This window comes from Saimiri boliviensis, chromosome 14 (assembly GCF_048565385.1).
Source record: "Saimiri boliviensis isolate mSaiBol1 chromosome 14, mSaiBol1.pri, whole genome shotgun sequence".
NCBI classification, from domain to species: Eukaryota; Metazoa; Chordata; class Mammalia; order Primates; family Cebidae; genus Saimiri; species Saimiri boliviensis.
The window spans coordinates 3,555,806-3,576,034 of NC_133462.1; the positions used below are offsets into that span (position 1 = coordinate 3,555,806).

The 20,229-nt window shown below is 51.5% G+C and overlaps 1 protein-coding gene across 6 annotated transcripts in view; it reads left to right on the forward strand.

Moving 5' to 3' along the window:
• Nucleotides 1-20,229, forward strand: part of HSPBP1 (HSPA (Hsp70) binding protein 1) — a 30,878-nt gene that overhangs the window by 5,452 nt on the left and 5,197 nt on the right. For 2 of the 6 annotated variants that reach the window (XM_074385919.1, XM_074385920.1), the window contains exons 2-6: nucleotides 661-1,913; nucleotides 2,506-2,579; nucleotides 2,912-3,251; nucleotides 6,773-6,977; nucleotides 9,695-9,919. In XM_074385919.1, coding sequence (XP_074242020.1) covers nucleotides 3,006-3,251; nucleotides 6,773-6,977; nucleotides 9,695-9,919 — 676 coding nt within the window. In that variant the 5' untranslated portion in view covers nucleotides 661-1,913; nucleotides 2,506-2,579; nucleotides 2,912-3,005. Of the gene's footprint in view, nucleotides 1-660; nucleotides 1,914-2,336; nucleotides 2,580-2,622; nucleotides 3,252-6,772; nucleotides 6,978-9,694; nucleotides 9,920-20,229 lie in introns of those variants that run through there. The other 4 variants (XM_074385921.1, XM_039466021.2, XM_039466020.2 and 1 more) reach the window with 4 other exon arrangements.

The window sequence follows — 20,229 nt, forward strand, 5'->3', positions numbered from 1 at the left end:
GCAACCTCTGCCTCCTGGATTCAATTGATTCTCCTGCTTCAGCCTCCTGAATAGCTGGGATTACAGTGTACCACCACACCTGGTGAATTTTTTTTGTGTGTTTGTTTATTTATTTATTTATTGAGATGGAGTCTCGCTTTGTCTCCCAGGCTGGAGTGCAGTGGCACGATCTCAGCTTACCGCAACCTTCACCTCCCAGGTTCAAGCAGTTCTCCCATCTCAGCCTCCAAGTAGCTGGGATTACAGGCATACGCCACCACACCCAGCTAACTTTTTGTATTTTTAGTGCAGATGGGGTTTTACCATGTTGGCCAGGGTGGTCTTGAACTTCTGACCTCATGATCCGCCCACCTCAGCCTCCCAAAGTGCTGGGATTACAGGCGTAGGCCACTGTGCTAGGCCTTTTTTTTTTTTTTCTTTTTTCTTTTTCTTTTTTTTTTTTTTTTTTGCATATTTAGTAGAGACAGGGTTTCCCCACATTGGCCAGGCTGGTCTCAAACTCCTGACCTCGTGATCCACCCTCCTTGGCCTCCCAATTACGGGTGTGAACCACCGCACCTGGCCGGTTCTGTAACTATTAATGGATCCCTTTGTGCTCTCAAATATCTTGCTATAGATGAAAAATTATATGATCACTCTCTTTTTTTTTTTTTTTGACAGAGTCTTCCCTCTGTTGCCCAGGCTGGAGTGCCACGGGGCAATCAGAGCTTCCCGCAGCCTCGACCTTCTTGGCTCAAGTGATCCTCCTGCAGTGTTCCACGCAGCTGTGACTATAGGAAGATGCCATCACACATGGCTAATTCCTCTATTTTTTTGTGGGGATGGGGTCTCGTTATGTTGCCCAGGGGATCTTGAACTCTTGGTTTCAAGTGATCCTCCCATCTTGGCTTCCCAAAGTGTGAGATTATAGGCCTAAGACACTGCATCTGGGCATGTATTCGGACGTCCACATCCGAATTCCCAGGATCTGTGCACAGGTTATCTTGCATGGCTGAAGGGACTTGGTCCATTTGACTGAGATAGGGAGGTGATCCCGGTTATTTGGGTGAGCTCAATGGAATCACAAGAGTACTTGTGAGAGGGATGCAGGAGCAGTCAGTGACAGAGTCGGAAGATGGAAGTAGAGCTCAGGGTGATGGGGCCACCTGTCAAAGAACGAATGTGGCCTCTAGAAGCTGGAAAAGGCAAGAAAAACACTCTCCCCTGAGCGTCCAGAAGGCATGCAATCCTGCTGATAGCTAGGTTTCAGCCCCATGAAACCCATTGTGGATTTCTGCCCTCCATAACTGCAAGATAATACATGTGTGCTGTTTGAAACCACCACATTTTTAGTAATTTGTTAACAGCAGCAACAGGAAACTAATATAATAGGACATCCACAGGCCCAGACGCATCTAACAACACAGTACTGGAAACACCACACACACACATACACATGCACACAGGCACACACACACATGCACGCGGACACCCACAGCCTATCTGTTTGGTCTTCCCGTTTCTACCCAAAATATCCCTCTGTACAACCACTCCCAGCAGGTGGTTGATAACATTTGTGACTGTGGGCCCATTTTGCGTTGAGCACAACCTTTTCCTGGAAGAAAACGCCTCCTATCCAGGACCAACAAGAGAGTTTCTTTAAGCCCAGCCCAGGGCCGACACCTCTGCAGACCAGGCCTGCACCAGCACGTGCCCAGGCCTAAATCCCGCTCTGGAGTGCAGAGTCCTCTGGCCTCCCCACCAAGCTGGCTCTTCTGGTGCTCTGGATCTTGCCAGGCTCTGGGGCACTTTACTTTCCGGCCCCAGGGCTCACGAATCCTCTCCTCTGTACCTGGCAAGACATCGGAAAGAGTCCATAAAGGAGAGGCTGGATGATGAGAGGGGTCCACGCTGCAGCTCCATTTGACGAATGGGTAAACTGAGACCGAGAGAGGCGTTGGGGGGGGACCTAAGGCTCACAGGCCAGCAGTTACGGTTGCGACCCCAGGGCCCCAGTAGATGGGGTGATGGCCCCAGTGGAGGGGAAAGTCAGATTAGGGGGCAAAGCCCCAAATCCTCTTAAGGATGGGGTACCTGCATGACAGCAATGGAGTGGGCGGGGCAAGGAAAGAGGGAGGGGCCTAACTGTGAGAGGTGATGGGTCTAGAACAGGGGCGGGAATGTTGGTGTGGGCGGGGTTAGGAGGATGGGTCCGATCTGGGGGCGGGGCTCGAGTCAGGACAGGGGTGGCGCTTGCAATAAGGATCGGGGGCGGGGCTCGCTGAGGTGCAAAAACAGGGCCAGGGGCGGGGCTTCGGCCGGTGACGTAGCGTGAAGGGGCGGGGCCTGCATGAAGGCGCGTCCGAGGTTGGAGGCGGGTCCTAGATGGGAGGGGCGGGGCCGAATGCAGTATTCGGCCAAGTGGGAAGGGGCCGAGAGCCGGGCAAGCGGCTTCAGCCTCATCCACGGCCCGTTGGGTGGGTACACCTGGACTTCCGGGTGAAACCGTGCGCATTTCCGGTTAAGATGGCGGCGCCCAGGAGAGTCAGGTGCGGGCGACTTTGTCTGTAGGAGCAGCGACGGCTTGAGGACCCGGGGAGGTGAGATCCTACCCACTCCGGCGCCCCTCTTCGGAGAGGAGGGAGAAGACTCGTTGTTAAGGCGTCCAAAGGGCGGGCTTGTTGCTACGGAGGCGGAGCAGTGGGGTTGCTAAGAGACGGGACGCACGCAGTGGAGATGGGGAAGGGGAGTTGTTGCCAGGGAGAGTGGGTGGGGCCTGTTGCCAGGGAGAAAGGAGGGGCTTATGACTTTGGGGAAGGGTCTTGTGGGTATGAAGGAAGGAAAAGGGGCTGTGGTTAAGGGGACTGGGGGCAGAGTGGTTTGGGGTGATGGGGGGGCACCGAGCGCCCCTAAAACGCCGCCTTCTCAGCAGACCCTCAAGAATCGACCCGTCAGGACACCAGAGCTGCTTCAGCGGTGAACACCTTCTCCCCCTAACATATTCTTCCCTTCTTCACAAACGGCCCATGGCGGACGAAGGCTCAAGGGGCAGCCGCCTGCCCCTGGCGCTGCCCCCGGCCTCCCAGGGTTGCTCTTCAGGGGGTGGTGGCGGCGGCGGCGGCGGCAGCGGCGGCGGCTCCGGCTCCGGCTCCTCCTCGGCCGGGGGGTCGGGCAATTCCCGGCCCCCACGCAACCTCCAAGGCCTGCTGCAGATGGCTATCACCGCGGGCTCTGAAGAGCCAGACCCTCCTCCAGAGCCCATGAGTGAGGAGGTAAAGGATGGGGACCCAAGAAGCTGGCGTGAGGGGCCTGGGGACAGAGAGAGGTACCTTGTGAAGTGTGAGTTGCTGAGCAATTGGGTGGGACGTAGGAGTCCAGGTCCACACCTGGCATTGTGGGCTATAATTTTTGTGCTAGATGGGGTCATCGTTGATTGAAGGTCAGATCTCAAGAGTGCTTGAGGGACAGATCCTCTCAAGAGCTAGCCCGACCTGAATTCAGCATTGTACAGCTGTGTGACCTTGGGTATATTACTTAATCGTTATGAGTCTCAGTTTTCTTCATTTACAAATTGTTAATAACTACTTTATAGGGTAGTTCTGAGCTTCCACTTTAAGTAGGGCTGCACACAGTGCCCAGCATACAGACAGTGCTTCTCAAGGCAGCAGTATGTTTTCATGAAGAGCACAGGCTCTGTAGTCCGGCTGCTTGTTTTTTTTGGGGGGTGGTGGGCAGAGTCTTGGCTGGAGTGCAGAGGCGCAGTCTTGGCTTCCTGCAACCTCTGCCTCCCAGGTTCAAGCAATTCTCGTGCCTCAGTCTCCCAAGTAGCTGGCATTACAGGCATGGGCCACCATCCCTGGCTAATTTGTGTATTTTTAGTAGAGAAGGGTTTCCACTACATTGGCCAGGCTGGTCTTGAACACGTGTACTCAAGTGATCCACCTGCCTCGGCTTCCCAAAGTGCTGAGATTACAGGTGTGAGCCGACACACCTGGCCTAGACGGCTTGGGTTTGTTTTCAGGCTTTGCTAATTGCTGACTGTGTGACCTTGAGTAAGTCACAACCTTTCTGTGCCTCAACTTTCTCATTTGCGAAGTAGGGATAACAATGATACATACCTCAGAATTGTTTTGCAGAATAATAGCAATAGTTATATATAATGTTTAATTGGCAATTACTGTATACAGAGCATTGTGCTAACCCACTTACATTCCTGATGTCATTGAACCTTTACAATACAGTGAGGCAGGAAACAGGCACAGAAACATTAAATAGCTCACTCAAATTTATTTAGAACTGTGACTAAGGAGACCTCTTATGAGTACTCTACACAGGGTCCGCTCCCCTCCCTCCCCCCAAAAAATTCCAGTGCTCACTTTTTAGCTCTCACTTTCTTTTACATTTTATTATTATTATTATTATTTTTTTTTTTTTGAGAGAGAGTCTGGCTCTGTCGCCCAGGGTGGAGTGCAGTGGCGCAATCTTGGCTCACTGCAACCTCTGCCTTTCAGGTTCAAGCGATTCCCTTTGCCTCAGCCTCCCAAGTAGCTGGGATTACAGGCACACACCACCATGCCTGGCTAATTGTTATTTTTTTTAGTAGAGGCGGGGTTTCACCGTGTTGGCCAGGCTGGTCTCCAACTCTTGACCTCAGATGATCTGCTCACCTTGGCTTCCCAAAGTGTTGGGATTACAGGTGTGAGCCACCGCGCCCGGCCTCATATTGTTGTAAGGCTTTACTCTGACGAGTCTCAAATTTATATCTCTAGGCCAGTAGTTCTCCACTGGGTGTGATTTTTATTCCCCAGGGGACAGTTGGTGTGGAGACATTCGTGGTTGTCACAGCTGGAGGGAGGGGAATCCTGGCAACCAGTGGGTGAATGCCAGGGATGCTGCTCACCATCCTCCGGTGCACAGGACAGCTACACCACAGAGAACTATCCAGCTCAAAGTGACATTAGCGCTAAAGCGGAGCAATTCTGGTCTAGGCTGGCCCTCGACTCTGGGCTTCAGACAGCTTCCTCAGTCCTTTACCTTGGATGTGTAATAGATACCTCCAATATGACACATTTGAAAATGAGCTTTAATCCCTGCTCTTCCCACTCCAAACCTGCTTTTCGCACCATCTTTCCCATCTTCTCCTGGTTGCTCATAACAGAGACCTTGAAGTCATCCTTGACCTCTTTCTGTCACACCTCATATCTCACTACATCAAATTGGCTCTCTTTTCAAAGTAAGTCCAGGATCTGGGCATTTCTCCCCACTCCCTCTCTCCTCCCTGCTCCACACCACCTTCTCTCCTGCCTGATCCCAGCCGTAGCCTCCTGATGTATCTTCCTGCACCTGCTCTCACCTCTCCTGAGTCTGTCCTCAATCAACAGCAACGCAGGTGTCCCCAACTTCTCTGATCAGTGCCCTCTGGCAGCTCCCACACCTATTCAGAGGGAAATGCCAGGTTTTTACAAAAGTTTGCAAGACCTGATGTCATCTGCTCCCCTCACCTCTCTGTCTCTCCTTGCTCACTCTGCCTCTACCACATTGGCCTCCTGGCTGTTCCTTCTGCCTGGAACATTCTTCTAGGTGTGGCCTGGCTCAGTCCCTCACCTGCTGCTTTTCTCACAGTTGCCTCCCTGGGACCCTCAGTGACCAACCCATTTTTTTTTTGTTTCTTTTTCTTTTTTTTTTTGAGACGGAGTTTCGCTCTTGTTGCCCAGGCTGGAGTGCAATGGCGCATTCTCGGCTCACCACAACCTCCACCTCCTGGGTTCAAGCAATTCTCCTGTCTCAGCCTCCCAAGTAGCTGGGATTACAGGCACGTGCCACCACGTCCGACTAATTTTTTTTGTATTTTTAGTAGAGACGGGGTTTCACCATGTTGGCCAAGATGGTCTTGATCTCTTGACCTCGTGATCCACCCTCCTCGGCCTCCCAAAGTGCTGGGATTACAGGCTTGAGCCACCGCGTCCGGCTCCCCATTTTTTTTTTCTTTCAGAGACAAGGTCTCACTCACTGCAGCCTTAAACTCCTGGGCTCCAGCCTTCTCCGCACTTTCTGAGTAACTAGGCCATCCTCCCAACTCAGCTTTTTTGGACCACAGGCATGCACCACCACGCCCAGCTAATTTAAAACATTTTTTTGTGGAGATAGGATCTCTCTCTGTTACCCAGGCTGCTCTTGAATTCTTGGGCTCAAGGGATCTCTCTGCCTTAGCCACCCAAAGGGCTGGGATTATAGATGTGAGCTTATTTCCTTTATTGACTGCTCTTAAACCTGAATGTGAGCCCCACCCCCACCCCCAGAGCAGGGTTTTCTGTCTGGCCCTGGGCTGCCTGTAGTACCTAGAAAAGTGTCTGTGAATAAAACAGATGTTCAGTAGATTATTATTTTTTCTTTTTTAGACAGAGTCTTGCTCTGTTGTCCAGGCTGGAGTGCAATGTTGTGATCTCGGCTCACTGCAACCTCCATCTCCCAGGTTCAAGCAACTCATGCCTCAGCCTCCCAAGTAGCTGGAACTACAGGCTCAGACCACCATGCCTGGCTAAGTTTTTGTATTTTAGTAGAGATGGGGTTTCACCCTGTTGCCCAAGCTGGTCTCAAACTCCTGAGCTCAGGCACTCCGCCCACCTCTCCCTCCCAAAGTGCTAGAATTAAAGGCGTGAGCCACCATGCCTGGCTAATATTTATTGACCAAAGGAACATCAGCTCTCAGTTGTTGGCTGTCTTTGTGAATGGCTGTTACTTTTTGATTAATGACTGATAGATCTCTCCTTTCCTCCTTGCCTTGGTCCCCCAGAGGCGTCAATGGCTTCAGGAGGCCATGTCGGCTGCCTTCCGAGGCCAGCGGGAGGAGGTGGAGCAGATGAAGAGCTGCCTCCGCGTGCTGTCACAGCCCATGCCCCCCGCCGCCGGTGAGGCGGAGCAGGTGGCAGACCAGCAGGAGCGAGAGGGGGCCCTGGAGCTGCTGGCCGACCTGTGTGAGAACATGGACAATGCCGCAGGTACCCTGCTTCCCCTGCCAGGATGTCCTGCCCCTCTGCACCTGTCTTGCTGCCACTCAGCTCTTCTCCCTACTCTTGGGGATCATACCATCAGCCTCCTTGCTGGCCTTCTGCCACCAGCCACCTCGCCTCCATTGTCATAAGGAGCAAGGCTCTTCCTCCCCACCAATGGCAGGTCAGGTCCCCAGCTTCCCTGATAAGCTCGGAGATGGCCTTTCTTTCCTTGTCCTCTGGGTGTCCACTGCCACTCCCTAGAGTGCAGGAGAGAAAGTGGCGTGGGGTGATGTGAGCAGAGAAGGCCTCCCCAGGGCCGACATTTGATCAGAGACCTGAAGTGAGGTGAGAGTTGTGGGATGGTCTCTGGGAAAAGCATTCTAGACAGTGGGAAAAGCCAGTGAGGCCAGAATGTGTCTGGTGTGTTCAGAAACAGCAGCCGGGCCCTGGAGGCGGAGCAGCGTGAGTGAGGGGCCAGGTGCAAGAAACAACACTGGGGTGGGCAGGGCCTCACAGACCCAGGTAGAGGCTGTTTTTCTCCCAGCAGCAGAGCTGACAGAAGGTTTGAGGAGAGCCCACTTCCATTTGCAGGGGTGGTGTGGTGTAGCCATTGAGGGCGTGGGTTTGGGGTGTCATTTCCTTGGTTCTTGGTTCAGGCTGTGCGGCTACATGGCAGTCTGGTTTGGGCAGTTCCCGGTTACTTCCTCTTGTGCACAGGCTGGTGAGGATGGGCTGAGAGAAACCCCCAGGCCCGCATAGTCATAGAGTAAATGTAACGTGTCAGGCATGGGAGTCCAGGTGTCTTCATTTTGGGCGGGGGCTGGATGGAGTTTGGGAAACCCTCCTTTGTGAGTGCCTTCAGCGCCCTGAGAAGACCCGCAGTGCAGCTGCCCCCCGACCCCCAGCTTACTTTTCCCCAGTGGTTCCCAGGCTTATCCGGGCAGAGAAGCCCGCTCCAATCCGCAGGATGGCTTTTAACGACTTTGCTCTTTCATTCGGTTTTCGCTTGTTCAGGAAATATCTGTTGAACAGCTGCTGTGTGCTAAGCATGGTGCTGAGTGTCCAATCACAGCAGCAGCAATTTTACACCTTATTAGTAATCAAATGAGAATGAAAGCCAAAGATACCATTTCCTCCCTGGCCTTGAGCGCTCTCTCTATATTAATATAAATATATATGTGGATCTTTTCTTTCTTAGTAAAGATGCCCAGTGCTGATGAAGATGGGCTGAGGGGAGCATCCTCCCACATGGCTGTTTATACCACTTACTGTCAATTCACAATGTTGTGCAACACCACCTCTATTTCCAGAACTTCTCTATCGCCCCCAAAGGACACCCAGCACCCATTAAGCAGGCCCTCCCCCGGCCCTCTGGCAACCACTCATCAGTGTTTTCTCTCTATGAATTCGCCTATTCTGGACATTTCGTATAGACGCCTGTAACATGTGACCTTTTGTGTCTGCACTCAGCACAGTGTGTTAAAGGCTTGCCCAGATGGTGGCATGTGTCAGTGTCAGAGCTTTATTCCCCCCACCCTCTCTCTTTTTTTTTTTTTTTTTTTTTGAGTCAGAGTCTTGCTGTGTTGCCCAGGCTGGAGTGAAGTGGTGCAATCTCAGCTCACTGCAACCTCCACCTGCTGGGCTTAAGCGATTCTCATACCTCAGCCCACAAACTGCACAGGTGCATGCCACCAAGCCTGGCTAATTTTTGTATTTTTAGTAGCAATGGGGTTTTGCTCTGTTGCCCTGGCTGGTCTCAAACTCCTGGCCTCAAGTGATTCACCCACCTCAGCCTCCCAAAGTTCTGGGGTTCTAGGCATGAGCCACCGTGCTGGGCTACTTCATTCCTTTTTATGGCTGAGTAATACTTCATTGTATGGCTAGACCAGTTTTTATTTATCCCTTTATCCTTTGAGGACATTGGGGTCATTTGTGAATGAGACGGCCGTGAACTTGAGTGTATAAGTATCTGAGTCCCTACTTTCAGTTCCGTTGGGTCTGGGCCTTGGTGTGGAATTGCTGGGTCACGGGGACTCTGTTTCAGTTTTTGAGGAACTGCCACGCTCTCCAGTACCACTGTGTTTACAAAAATAGGAGGTGGGCTGTGGTTTGCTGACCTTGGGGACATTCAGATTGTCACCAAGACCAGGATCAGTCCTGGAATTTAGTAGTCTAGAGCCTGGGGCCCTAATGCCCCAAATGCCGACGGAATAGAGTTGCACTGGGCTTGGAGGGACCTCTGGTTGGGTGTTTGGAGAGAGCTGGGTCCTTCTGGGAGCCAGCCTGCCTCTCCCAGCCTCAGCAGGTTTAGTGGTCAGCTTGGGGCCACCCTAGCCAGGCACCACAGACTACTGGCTTTAACAGCAGAAGTTTATTTTCTCACAGTTCTGGAGGCTGGGAGTCTGAGAGTAAGGTGTGGGCAGGGCTGCTTTCTCCTGAGCCCCTCTCCTTGGCTTGTGGAAGGCGCTTCTGTGTCCTCCCTCCATGGTCGTCCCTCTGTGGGCGTCTGTGTCTCCATCTCCTCTTATCAAGGCACCACTCAGATTGCATGAGGCCCCACCCTGAGGGCCTCATTTTACCTTAATTACCTCTTTAAAGATCCCATCTCCAGAAACAGTCACGTTCCAAAGTACTGGGGGTCAGAACATCCACCCATGCATTTTGGGGGGCATGGTTCAGTTCCTAACATCTGGCCTCTTTCTGCTCCCCTCTCTGTGGCACAGACTTCTGCCAGCTGTCGGGCATGCACCTGCTGGTGGGCCGGTACCTGGAGGCAGGGGCCGCAGGGCTGCGGTGGCGGGCGGCACAGCTCATCGGCACGTGCAGCCAGAACGTGGCTGCCATCCAGGAGCAGGTGCTGGGCCTCGGTGCCCTGCGCAAGCTGCTGCGGCTGCTGGACCGCGACGCCTGTGACACAGTGCGCGTCAAGGCCCTCTTCGCCATCTCCTGTGAGTGTACCGGCGGGCTAGGGGCAGGGGTGCTGGGTGGCACCAGGTGGGCCCCCTGGATCTACCGGGGCAGAGGGACACATCTCCTTCACTTGTGTATTCCTGTGCTTGTTGGGCCTCTGTGCAGCTGAGTGCTGTGGGCAGAGTGAGCGATGCACTCGGCCAAACCTCCTGCTAGCCAGGTAGCAGACATGACCATTGCAAAGCCTTCGGTGTGAGCACTTGGCACACAGCCATGTTTCAGCTGGGCACTGTTCACACTGGTGTTCATCCACTCTCTTGGGGGCCATCCTGTGTACTACAGGGTGTTGAGGCCGGGCGCAGTGGCTCACGCCTGTAGTCTCAGCACTTTGGGGGGCTGAGGTGGGCGGATCACCTGAGGTCAGGCATTCAAGACCAGCCTGGCCAATTTGGTGAAACCCAATCTCTACAAAAAATGTAAAAATCAGCTGGATGTAGTGGCGGGCGCCTGTAATCCTAGCTACTCTGGAGGCTGAGGCATGAGAATTGCTTGAACCCGGGAGGCAGAGGTTCCAGTAAGCTAAGATTGTACCACTGTACTCCAGCCTGGGTGATAAGAGCGAAACTTCATCTCAAAACAAAAACTAAAGGACATTGAGCAGCATCTAGGGGGTTGCCTCCATGCAGTGGAGAGACACTGTCACCCCACCTACCATAGCACCAGTGCCCGCAGACGTCACAGAAAACCCCTTGGTCAAGAACCCCTGCTGTATGTGAATTCTTCTTATTTTTGTTGCCCAGGCTAGTCTTGAACTCTTGGTCCCAAGGGATCCTCCTGCCTTGGCCCCTGAAAGTGTTGAGATTACAGGTGTGCCCCAACATGTCCAGTCACAAATTCTTTTTATCCTGATGGCCTGTGAAGTAGGGACCGTTTGCATCCTCATTTGACAGGGAAAGAAACGGAGGCATGGGCGGAGGGACTTGGCCAGGGTTGCGCAGCTCCAAGGGGCAGAGCTGGCCGGGACTCCCTAGACACTGCCTCCTGGGACACAAGGGCCAGGTCGGGGTGGGGGATGGGACAAACCGACATCTGCGGGGCAGCTTCTCCATGCCAGGTGTTGACTTGCTGAATCCCTCTGCGCACCTGCCGAAGTTGTGCCGACTGTGTCTCCTCCACATAGGAGGGGGCGGGCCAGCGGGGCGGAGAGGGCACACAGAACCAGGGTCCGAGCCCCGCGGGGCTCCTTGTGTGTGCTGGATGCCTGCCCGCCCGCCTGTGCTACGCTGGCGCCTCCATTGGACTGTTTCGTTTTTTTTTCCCTAACGGCTTTATCGAGACGTAATGCATAGGCCATACAATGCACCCTTTAAAAGTGTATAGCTTAGTACTTTTGGTCAGGCATGCTGGCTCACCCTTGGAATCCCAACACTTTGGGAGGCCAAGGCAGGAGAACTTCTAGAGCCCAGGAGTAAGTCTGAGACCAGTCTGGGCAACATGGGGAGACCCCCGTCTCTACAAAAATTAAAAAATTAGTTGGGTATGGTGGCGTGTGATTGTAGCTGCAGCTACCCAGGAGACTGAGGTGGGAGGATTGCTTGAGCCTGGGACGTTGAGGCTGCAGTGAGCCATGATCGAATCTCCAGCCTGGGTGCCAGAGCAAGTCCTGTCTGAAAACAAACGAAAAAAACCACTTAGTATTTCTTAGTACCTTCACAATGTTGTGCAGCCATTATCACTATCTAATTTTAGTTGAGATCGGGCGTGTTCGGGGTGGTATGGCTGTCGACAGTCACTGTCTAATTTCAGAACATTTTCTTTTTTTTTTTCTTGAGACAGAGTCTCACTCTTGTCACCCAGGCTGGAGTGCAGCGGCGCAATCTCGGCTCACTGCAACCTCTGCCTCCCAAGTTCAAGCAGTTCTCCTGCCTCAGCTTCCCAAGTAGCTGGGATTACACGTGCCTGCCACCACACAGGGCTAATTTTTGTATTTTTAGTAGAGATCGGGTTTCACCATGTTGGCCAGGCTGGTCTCAAACTCCTGACATCAGGTGATCCACCCTCCTCGGCCTCCCAAAATGCTGAGATTACAGGCGTGAGCCACCGCGCCTGGCCAATTTCAGAACATTTTCTCCTCCTCTGGAAGTAGAAACCCTGTACCCATCAAGCAGTCAGTCCGCAACTGCCTTCTCCCCGAGCCTCTGTAACGTGAATCTGCTTACCGTCCAAGGATGTCCCTCTGCAGGACATTTGTACAAAGGGCACCCCACACTGTGTGGCCTTTTGTGCCTGGCTCCTTTCATGATGTGTAGGGTCCCCGCATGGTGGTGGGTGTCGGTGCTGCGCTCCTGCTTGCGGCTGAATGTGTCCGTTGTGCGGATCCATCACGCCCTGCCTGTACCTGCACCTGTCTGCTGACAGACACTGCTTTCCTTCTACCTCCGGACTCTCTCTATTCTCTCTCTATAAACATGGCTGCTCAGGTCTTTTTGTGGACATTTGTCTTCTGTTCTCTTGGGTGTATACCTAGCAGTGGAGTTGCTGGGTTGTATGGCAACTCTGCGTTCAAACTGTTCAAGATTCGCTGGGCGCGGTGGCTCAAGCCTGTAATCCCAGCACTTTGGGAGGCCGAGGCGGGCGGATCACGAGGTCAAGAGATCGAGACCATCCTGGTCAACATGGTGAAACCCCGTCTTTACTAAAAATACAAAAAATTAGCTGGGCATGGTGGCGCGTGCCTGTAATCCCAGCTACTCAGGAGGCTGAGGCAGGAGAATTGCCTGAACCCAGGGGGCGGAGGTTGCGGTGAGCCGAGATGGCGCCATTGCACTCCAGCCTGGGTAACAAGAGCGAAACTCCGTCTCAAAAAAAAAAAAAGAAAAAAAACTGTTCAAGATTGGCTATTTTTTTTTTTTTGAGACAGAGTTTCACTGTTGTTTCCCAGGCTAGAGTATAATGGCATGATCTCTGCTCACCATAACCTCTGCCTTCTGGGTTCAAGTGATTCTCCTACCTAAGCTTACCGAGTAGCTAGTATTATTGGCATGCACCACCATGCCTGGCTAATTTTTTGTATTTTTAGTAGAGACAGGGTTTCTCTGTGTTGGTCAGGCTGGTCTTATTCCTGACTTCAGGCAATCTGCCCACCTCGGCCTCCTAAAGTGCTGGGATTACAGGCATGAGCCACCGCACCTGGCCTTGAGGTTGGCAATTTTTAAACTCCAGCAGCCTATGTGGTCATTGAAATGGGGAGTGCAAGTGGGTCTGGCACCTCCTTTCTCTCCCTCACCCCATGTATCCTGAGCCCTGGAATTGGAGTGTTATGTTCCCAGCAGATGGTGGCCCCAGCCATGCAGAGACTGGGAGGAGAACAGGGAGGGTTTGGGTAGGAGGAGATTCTAGAAGAAGGAAGCATTCTGATGAGGCGAGGAAAGGAGCCTTGGAGAAGGTGGCACTTGGAAAGTCACAGCCAAAACGAGGGAGACAGAGGGACAGACAGACATGGGGTAGCTCGGCCACAAAGCTCAGAGAGAAGGCATGGTGTCCCTGAGGGCCAGAGCAGGGTGTGGAGGGACTGGCAGAGTTTTCTTCTAATAGCTTACATTAAAAAAGAAGTTTTGCCAGGCGCGGTGGCTCACACCTATAATCCCAGCACTTTGGGGGGCCATGGTGGGCAGATCATGAGGTCAGGAGTTCAAGACCAGCCTGAACAATATGGTGAAATCCCACCTCTACTAAAAATACAAAAATTAGCCGGGGCATGGTGGCACGTGCCTGTAGTTGAGCTACTTGAGAGGCTGAGACAGGAAAATCGCTTGAACCCGGGAGCTGGAGGTTGCAGGTGGCTCATTCCTGGTCCCAGCTACCCAGGAGGCTGAGGAGAGAGGATTACCTGAGTCTGGGAGGCGGAAGCCACAGTCAGCTGAGATCGTGCCACTATACTCTCAGCCTGGGTGACAGAGTGAGACCCTGTCTCAAAAAAAAAGTATTTACATATTTTAAAAAATCTGTGAGACAATCACATCGTTTAATAGGTACAAAAGAGTACATAGCAAAAGGTCCTTGTCCCCAAACCTGGTCCCCATTCCAGGGAAAACCACTGTTATACCAGTTTCTGCTTCCAGAGATTTTAATCTGTAAGGACAAATGCGGGTGTGTGTGGTGTTGCAAGCGTGTGTGTGGTGTGGGTGTGGTGTAGGTATGTGTTGCGTGTGTAGGGTGTGTATGTGGGGGTGTATGGTGTGTCGTATGTGTGGAGTGTGTACCTGGGGTGTGTGGTAGCTAGGTGGAGGTGTGTGGTATGGGGAGTGTGTTGTATGTGTGTGGTACGTGTGTTGCATGTGTATGTGTGTGGATGTGTGTGCTGGGAGGCTATGCATGTGTGTGGGGGGTGTGCAGTGTGTGTATGTGTGGTGCATATGTGTAGTGCGTGGATGTGTGTGGGGTGTGTGGGAATTGTGTTCGTGGTGTGTATGTGGGGTGTGTGGGTGTGGGTATGTGGTGTGTGGTGTGTGTACACACAGACACACACAGATGCTTCTCTTTTCCTCGTTTGTGCATGGCCGGGGCACCCCATCCTGACTGTTGCGCACCTTGACCTGCCTGTGTCCTATCAGGCAGCGATAGCTATCGTCTTTCCCCTTGTTGTGGGTCAGCAATGCAGGAGGGCTCCCCCACCCCCGCCAGGAGGGCCACTTTTGGCTTTGTGTCTTGGCGAGGCTGTGGTCAGCTGTCAGCCGGGCCACTTTCCCTGAAGGTGTGATTGCACTGAGCCCTGTGCACTGCACCGTGTTAGTCCCTCACAATCCCCCTCTGAGGGAGGGGTGCTAGAGATGGGCTTCTACTGTGGCTCCTGTGGGGCTGGCTGAGTTTTGCTGGCCATTGGCCAGAAGCTCGGGCTGCTTGAGCGGCCTCACAACATGGCGGTTGGCCTCCCCAGCGAAAGCTGTCCACGACGCAGGGCAAGAGCTCTGGGAGCTCGGACGCCTATTTTTTGCTTGGGGGTTAAAATTCACATGAAAATGTTAAAGTATACCATTCAATGGCATCTGTCCTTTTTTTTTTGGTGGCCGTAGGGTATGCCATTGTGTGGCCGTCCAATACCATTAGGTGAGTTCCGTGCTGGCAGCCGTTTGCAGGGTGTGCTCCTGTCGCCTGAGGCACTGGTGTCCCTGCATTCCCTGCCCTTCCCAGGAGGGGATGGACGCGCTCACCCTCTGTTGAGCCACTCCAGAGTGGCTCCTTGTTGCTGCATCCCCCACTGTCCACCAGAGTGGCACGTTGGTTACAATCGATGAACCTGTATGGGCACGTCACTGTCACCCAGAGTCCGTAGGTGACACTGGGGCTCACTCTTGGAGCCGTACATGCTGTGGGCCTGGACGACTGTGTGGTGACATGGATCCCCCACTGTGGTATTACACAGAGTCATTTCACTGCCCTACAAATCCTCTGTGCTCCAGCCCGTCATCCCACCCTGATCTTTTTACTGTCTCCATAGTTTTGCCTTTTCCAGAATGTCATGTACTTGGAACCGTGCAATCTGCAGCCTTTTCAGACTGGCTTCTTTGGCTTAGTAATATGCTTTTAGTGTTCCTCCATGTCTTTTCTTGGCTTGATAGCTCATTTCTTTTTAGCGCTGAATAAGCGTAACTTTTTTAAGGGAGTTGTGTGGGCTGCAGTGATGACTTTGGCTTTTGCTCCAAAAATGATGGCAGCCGTGCTGCGATCCCTGCCCCCAACTGCTACACAGAGAAGAGGGTGAATGCAGCGAGGGTGGGTGGAAGGTGGGCGGCGAGCTGGGGGTTATGGTGATAACCTAGGCAAGAGATCAAGGTTGTGGTAGGGAGCAGTGGTTCTCAAACGGGTGCATTCGTGTCCTCCACAAGGCATTTAGACACGTGTCTGGAGACATTTTTAGTTGTCACAGCTGGGAGGGAGGAACTATTGGCATCTACTGGGTAGAGTCCAGGAATGCTGTTCCACATCCTGCAACGCACAAGATGGGCCTCCCAACCCAGAGTGATCTGGCCCCAGATACCAACCAGGTGGAGAAACCTTGGCATAAAGGGGACAGATCACTCCGGGTACGCTTTGAAGGTAGAACTGACAAGCCGCACTGACATTGAATGAGGCCACTCTTCGTGTTTCTACTACCAGCCTGCCTGTTCTTTTTTTTTTTTTTTTTAGATGGAGTTTCGCTCTTGTTACCCAGGCTGGAGTGCAATGGCGCGATCTCGGCTCACCGCAACCTCAGCCTCCTGAGTTCAGGCAATTCTCCTGCCTCAGCCTCCTGAGTAGCTGGGATTACAGGCACGCGCCACCATGCCCAGCTAATTTTTTGTATTTTTAGTAGAGACGGGGTTTCACCATGTTGACCAGGATGGTCTCGATCTCTCGACCTTGTGATCCACCTGCCTCGGCCTCCCAAAGTTCTGGGATTACAGGCTTTAGCCACCGCGCCTGGCCTCTTTTTTTTTTTTTTTAATTAAATAACGTTTGGCCGGGCGCAGTGACTCACACCTGTAATCTCAGCATTTTGGGAGGCCGAGATGGGCGGATCCCTTGAGGCCAGGAGTTCAAGACCAGCCTGGCCAAATGGGAAACCCCGTCTCTATTAAAAATATTTTAAGGCCGGGCGCGGTGGCTCAAGCCTGTAATCCCAGCACTTTGGGAGGCTGAGGCAGGTGGATCACCAGGTCAAGAGATCAAGACCGTCCTGGTCAATATGGTGAAACCCCGTCTCTACTAAAAATACAAAAAAAAAGTAGCTTGGGCATGGTGGCACATGCCTGTAATCCGAACTACTCAGGAGGCTGAGGCAGGAGAATTGCCTGAACCCAGGAGGCGGAGGTTGCGGTGAGCCGAGATCGCGCCATTGCACTCCAGCCTGGGTAACAAGAGCGAAACTCCGTCTCAAAAAAAAAAAAAAAAAAAAAATATTTTAAAAATTAGCCAGGTATGATAGGGCACACCTGTATTTCCAGCTACTTTTGAGGCACAAAAATTGCTTGAACCTGGGAGGCAGATATTGCAGTGAGCCAACTGCTGCTGCACTGCAGCCTGGGTGACAGAGCAAGACTCTGCCTCAAAAAATAAATAAATAACATTTGATTTAACCCAACATGTCCTGTAATCCCAGCACTTTGGGAAACTGAGGCGGGTGGATCACGTGGTCAATAGATCGAAACCATCCTGGTCAACGTGGTGAAGCCTCATCTCTACTAAAAATACAAAAAATTAGCTGGGCATGGTGGCGTGTGCCTGTAATCCCAGCTACTTAGGAGGCTGAGGCAGGAGAATTGCCTGAACCCAGGAGGCAGAGGTTGCGGTGAGCCGAGGTCGCGCCATTGCACTCCAGCCTGGGTAACAAGAGCGAAACTTCATCTAAAAAAAAAAAAAAAATGGAATATTGATGAGATACTTTATATTTTTGTCATGCTAAGTCTTCAAAACCTAGTGTGTGCATTTTACAAATAAAGCACATCACAACTCAGATGCTGAGTTTTCAGTAGGTGTGCAGTATACCAGAGCAACAATGCTGTGCCTTTTTTTTTTTAAGATGGAGTTTTGCTCCTTTTGCTCAGGCTGGAATGCAATGGCACGATTTCGGCTCACTGCAACCTCTGCCTCCCGGATTCAAGTGATTTTCCTGCCTCTGCCTCCCGAGTAGCTGGGATACAGGTGCCCACCACCATGCTCAGCTAATTTTTTATTTTTAGTAGAGATGATAATTAATTTTTAATTTTAAAAATTAAAAATTTTTTATTTTAAAAATTTTTAAAATTTTTTATTTTTCAGGCCTTGAACTCTTTTTTTTTTTTTTTTTTTTTTTGAGACAGAGTTTCACTCTTGTTACCCAGGCTGGAGTGCAGTGGCACGATCTCAGCTCACCGCAACCTCCACCTCCTGGGTTCAGGCAATTCTCTTGCCTCAGCCTCCCGAGTAGCTGGGATTACAGTCACGTGCCACCATGCCCAGCTGATATTTTGTATTTTTAGTAGAGACGGGGTTTCACCATGTTGACCAGGATGGTCTCGATCTCTTGACCTCGTGATCCACCCGCCTCGGCCTCCCAAAGTGCTGGGATTACAGGCTTGAGCCACCGTGCCCGGCCGGTCTTGAACTCTTGACCTCAAGTGATCCACCTACCTTGGCCTCCCAAAGTGCTGGGAATATAGGCATGAGCCACCAACCCAGGCAATGTTGTGTTTAATGGAAGATAGTTTACACTGCCTCAGTTTTTCACATTAAGTTTAAATGAATTGAATTTAAATGAAATGAATAACTCTTTTCCTCAGTCTCACTGGCCACATATCAGATGTTCAGTGGCCAAAAGCTGCTAGTGGCTTCTGTCCTTGAGTAGCGCAGGCCTAGAGCCTACCCAGGAGTGGGCACATTACTGGAAGTGCACCCCAAAGGTCAGCTCTCATCCTGCTGGGAGGCCTTCTAGAGAGCCCTCTGGGTGAAGGTGATGCATGGGTGGCTCTCTGGGCCTCCTCATCTGTAAAATGGAATTCTGAAAGCACATACCTCCAGGATGATTGTGAGGATTGAAAAGAGATGATGCTGGCCGGGCATGGTGGCTCATGCCTGTAATCCTAGCACTTTGGGAGGCTGAGGTGGGTGGATCACGAGGTCTGGAGTTCAAGACCATCCTGGCCAACATGGTGAAACCTCATCTCTACTCAAAATATGAAAATTAGCTGGGTGTAGTGGTGCCTGCCTGTAATCCCAGCTACTCAGGAGGCGGAGGCAGGAGAATGGCTTGAACCTGGGAGTGGAGGTTGCAGTGAGCCAAGATCACGCCATTGCACTCCAGCCTGGGCAACAGAGTGAGACTCTATCTGGTAGGGGGAAGTGTCCAGGTGCAGTGGCTCACGCCTGTAATCCCAGCACTTTGGGAGGTTGAGGTGGGTGGATCACGTGGTTAGGAGTTCGAGATCAGCCTGGCCAGCATGGTGAAACCCTGTTTCTACTAAAAATACAAAAATTAGCCAGGTATAGTAGTATGTGTCTATAATCCCAGCTACTCAGGAGGCTGAGGCAGGAGAATCACTTGACCCCCAGGTAGTGGAGGTTGCAGTGAATTGAAATCACACCACTATACTCCAGCCTGGGTGACAGAGCAAGTCCATCTCAAAAAGAAAAAAAAAAAGATGATGCAGCCAGGCACAGTGGCTCACACCTGTCATCTTATCACTTTGGGAGGCCCAGGCAAGTGGATCACTTTAGGCCAGGAGCTTGAGACTAACCTGGCCAACATGGTGAAACCCCATTTCTACCATAAATACGAAATTTAGCTGAGTGTGATGGCAGGTTACTGTAATGCAAGCTACTTGGGAGGCTGAGGCTGGAGAATAGCTTGAACCTGGGAGTGGAGGTTGCAGTGAGCCAAGATTGCTCCACTGAATACTCCAGCCTGGGCAACAGAACGAAACTCCCATCTCAAAATGAATGAATAAATAATAAGTAAATAAATAAAATAAGATAAGAGATGATGCCTCCATCACTGGAGGAATGGATAAAATGTGGTATATGCACACAATGGAATATTATTCAGTCATGTAAAGGAATGAAGTGTTGATACCACTTATAACATGAATGGACCTTGAAAACATCATGCTGAGTGAAAGCAGCCAGACACATAAGGTTACATATTTTATGAACATATGTGACGTATGTTTGTCTGGGACAGGAAAATCCATAGAGGCAGAAAATACATCTGTGGTTGTAGGGGGCAGAGGGAGGGGAAATTGGGAATGACTGCTCATAGGCATGTGGTTTTCCTTTTGGGGGGCTCTGGAAAATTTCCTAGTTAGTGGGGATGGTTTTACAACCCTGTGAATATCTTTAAAAGGTTGAACCGTGTGGGTTGTGAATTATGTCTCATAAACATACTTCAAAAAAAGATAATGCTTGCATATGCAGGCCCATGGCTAATGATGGTGGTTTAGTAGAGATGGTGTTTTACTATGTTGGCTAGGATGGTCTTGATCTCTTGACCTCATGATCTGCCCTCCTTGGCCACCCAAAGTGCTGGGATTACAGGCATGAGCCACCGTGCCCAGCTGATTGATGATGATTACATTGTTAATGGTAGTGATGATGATGGTGGCAATGGTTATGATAGTGATGATGGTGGTGATGGTGATGGTGGTGATGGGATGATGATGGTGATGGTGGTGATGGTGGTAATGGTGATGGTAGTAGTGGTGATGGTGGTGATGGTGATGGTGATGATGGTTATGATGGTGATGATGGTAATGGTGATGATAGGATGATGGTGGTGATGGTGGTGATGATGATGATGATGGTGGTGATGATGGTGGTTTTGGTGGTGATGATGGTA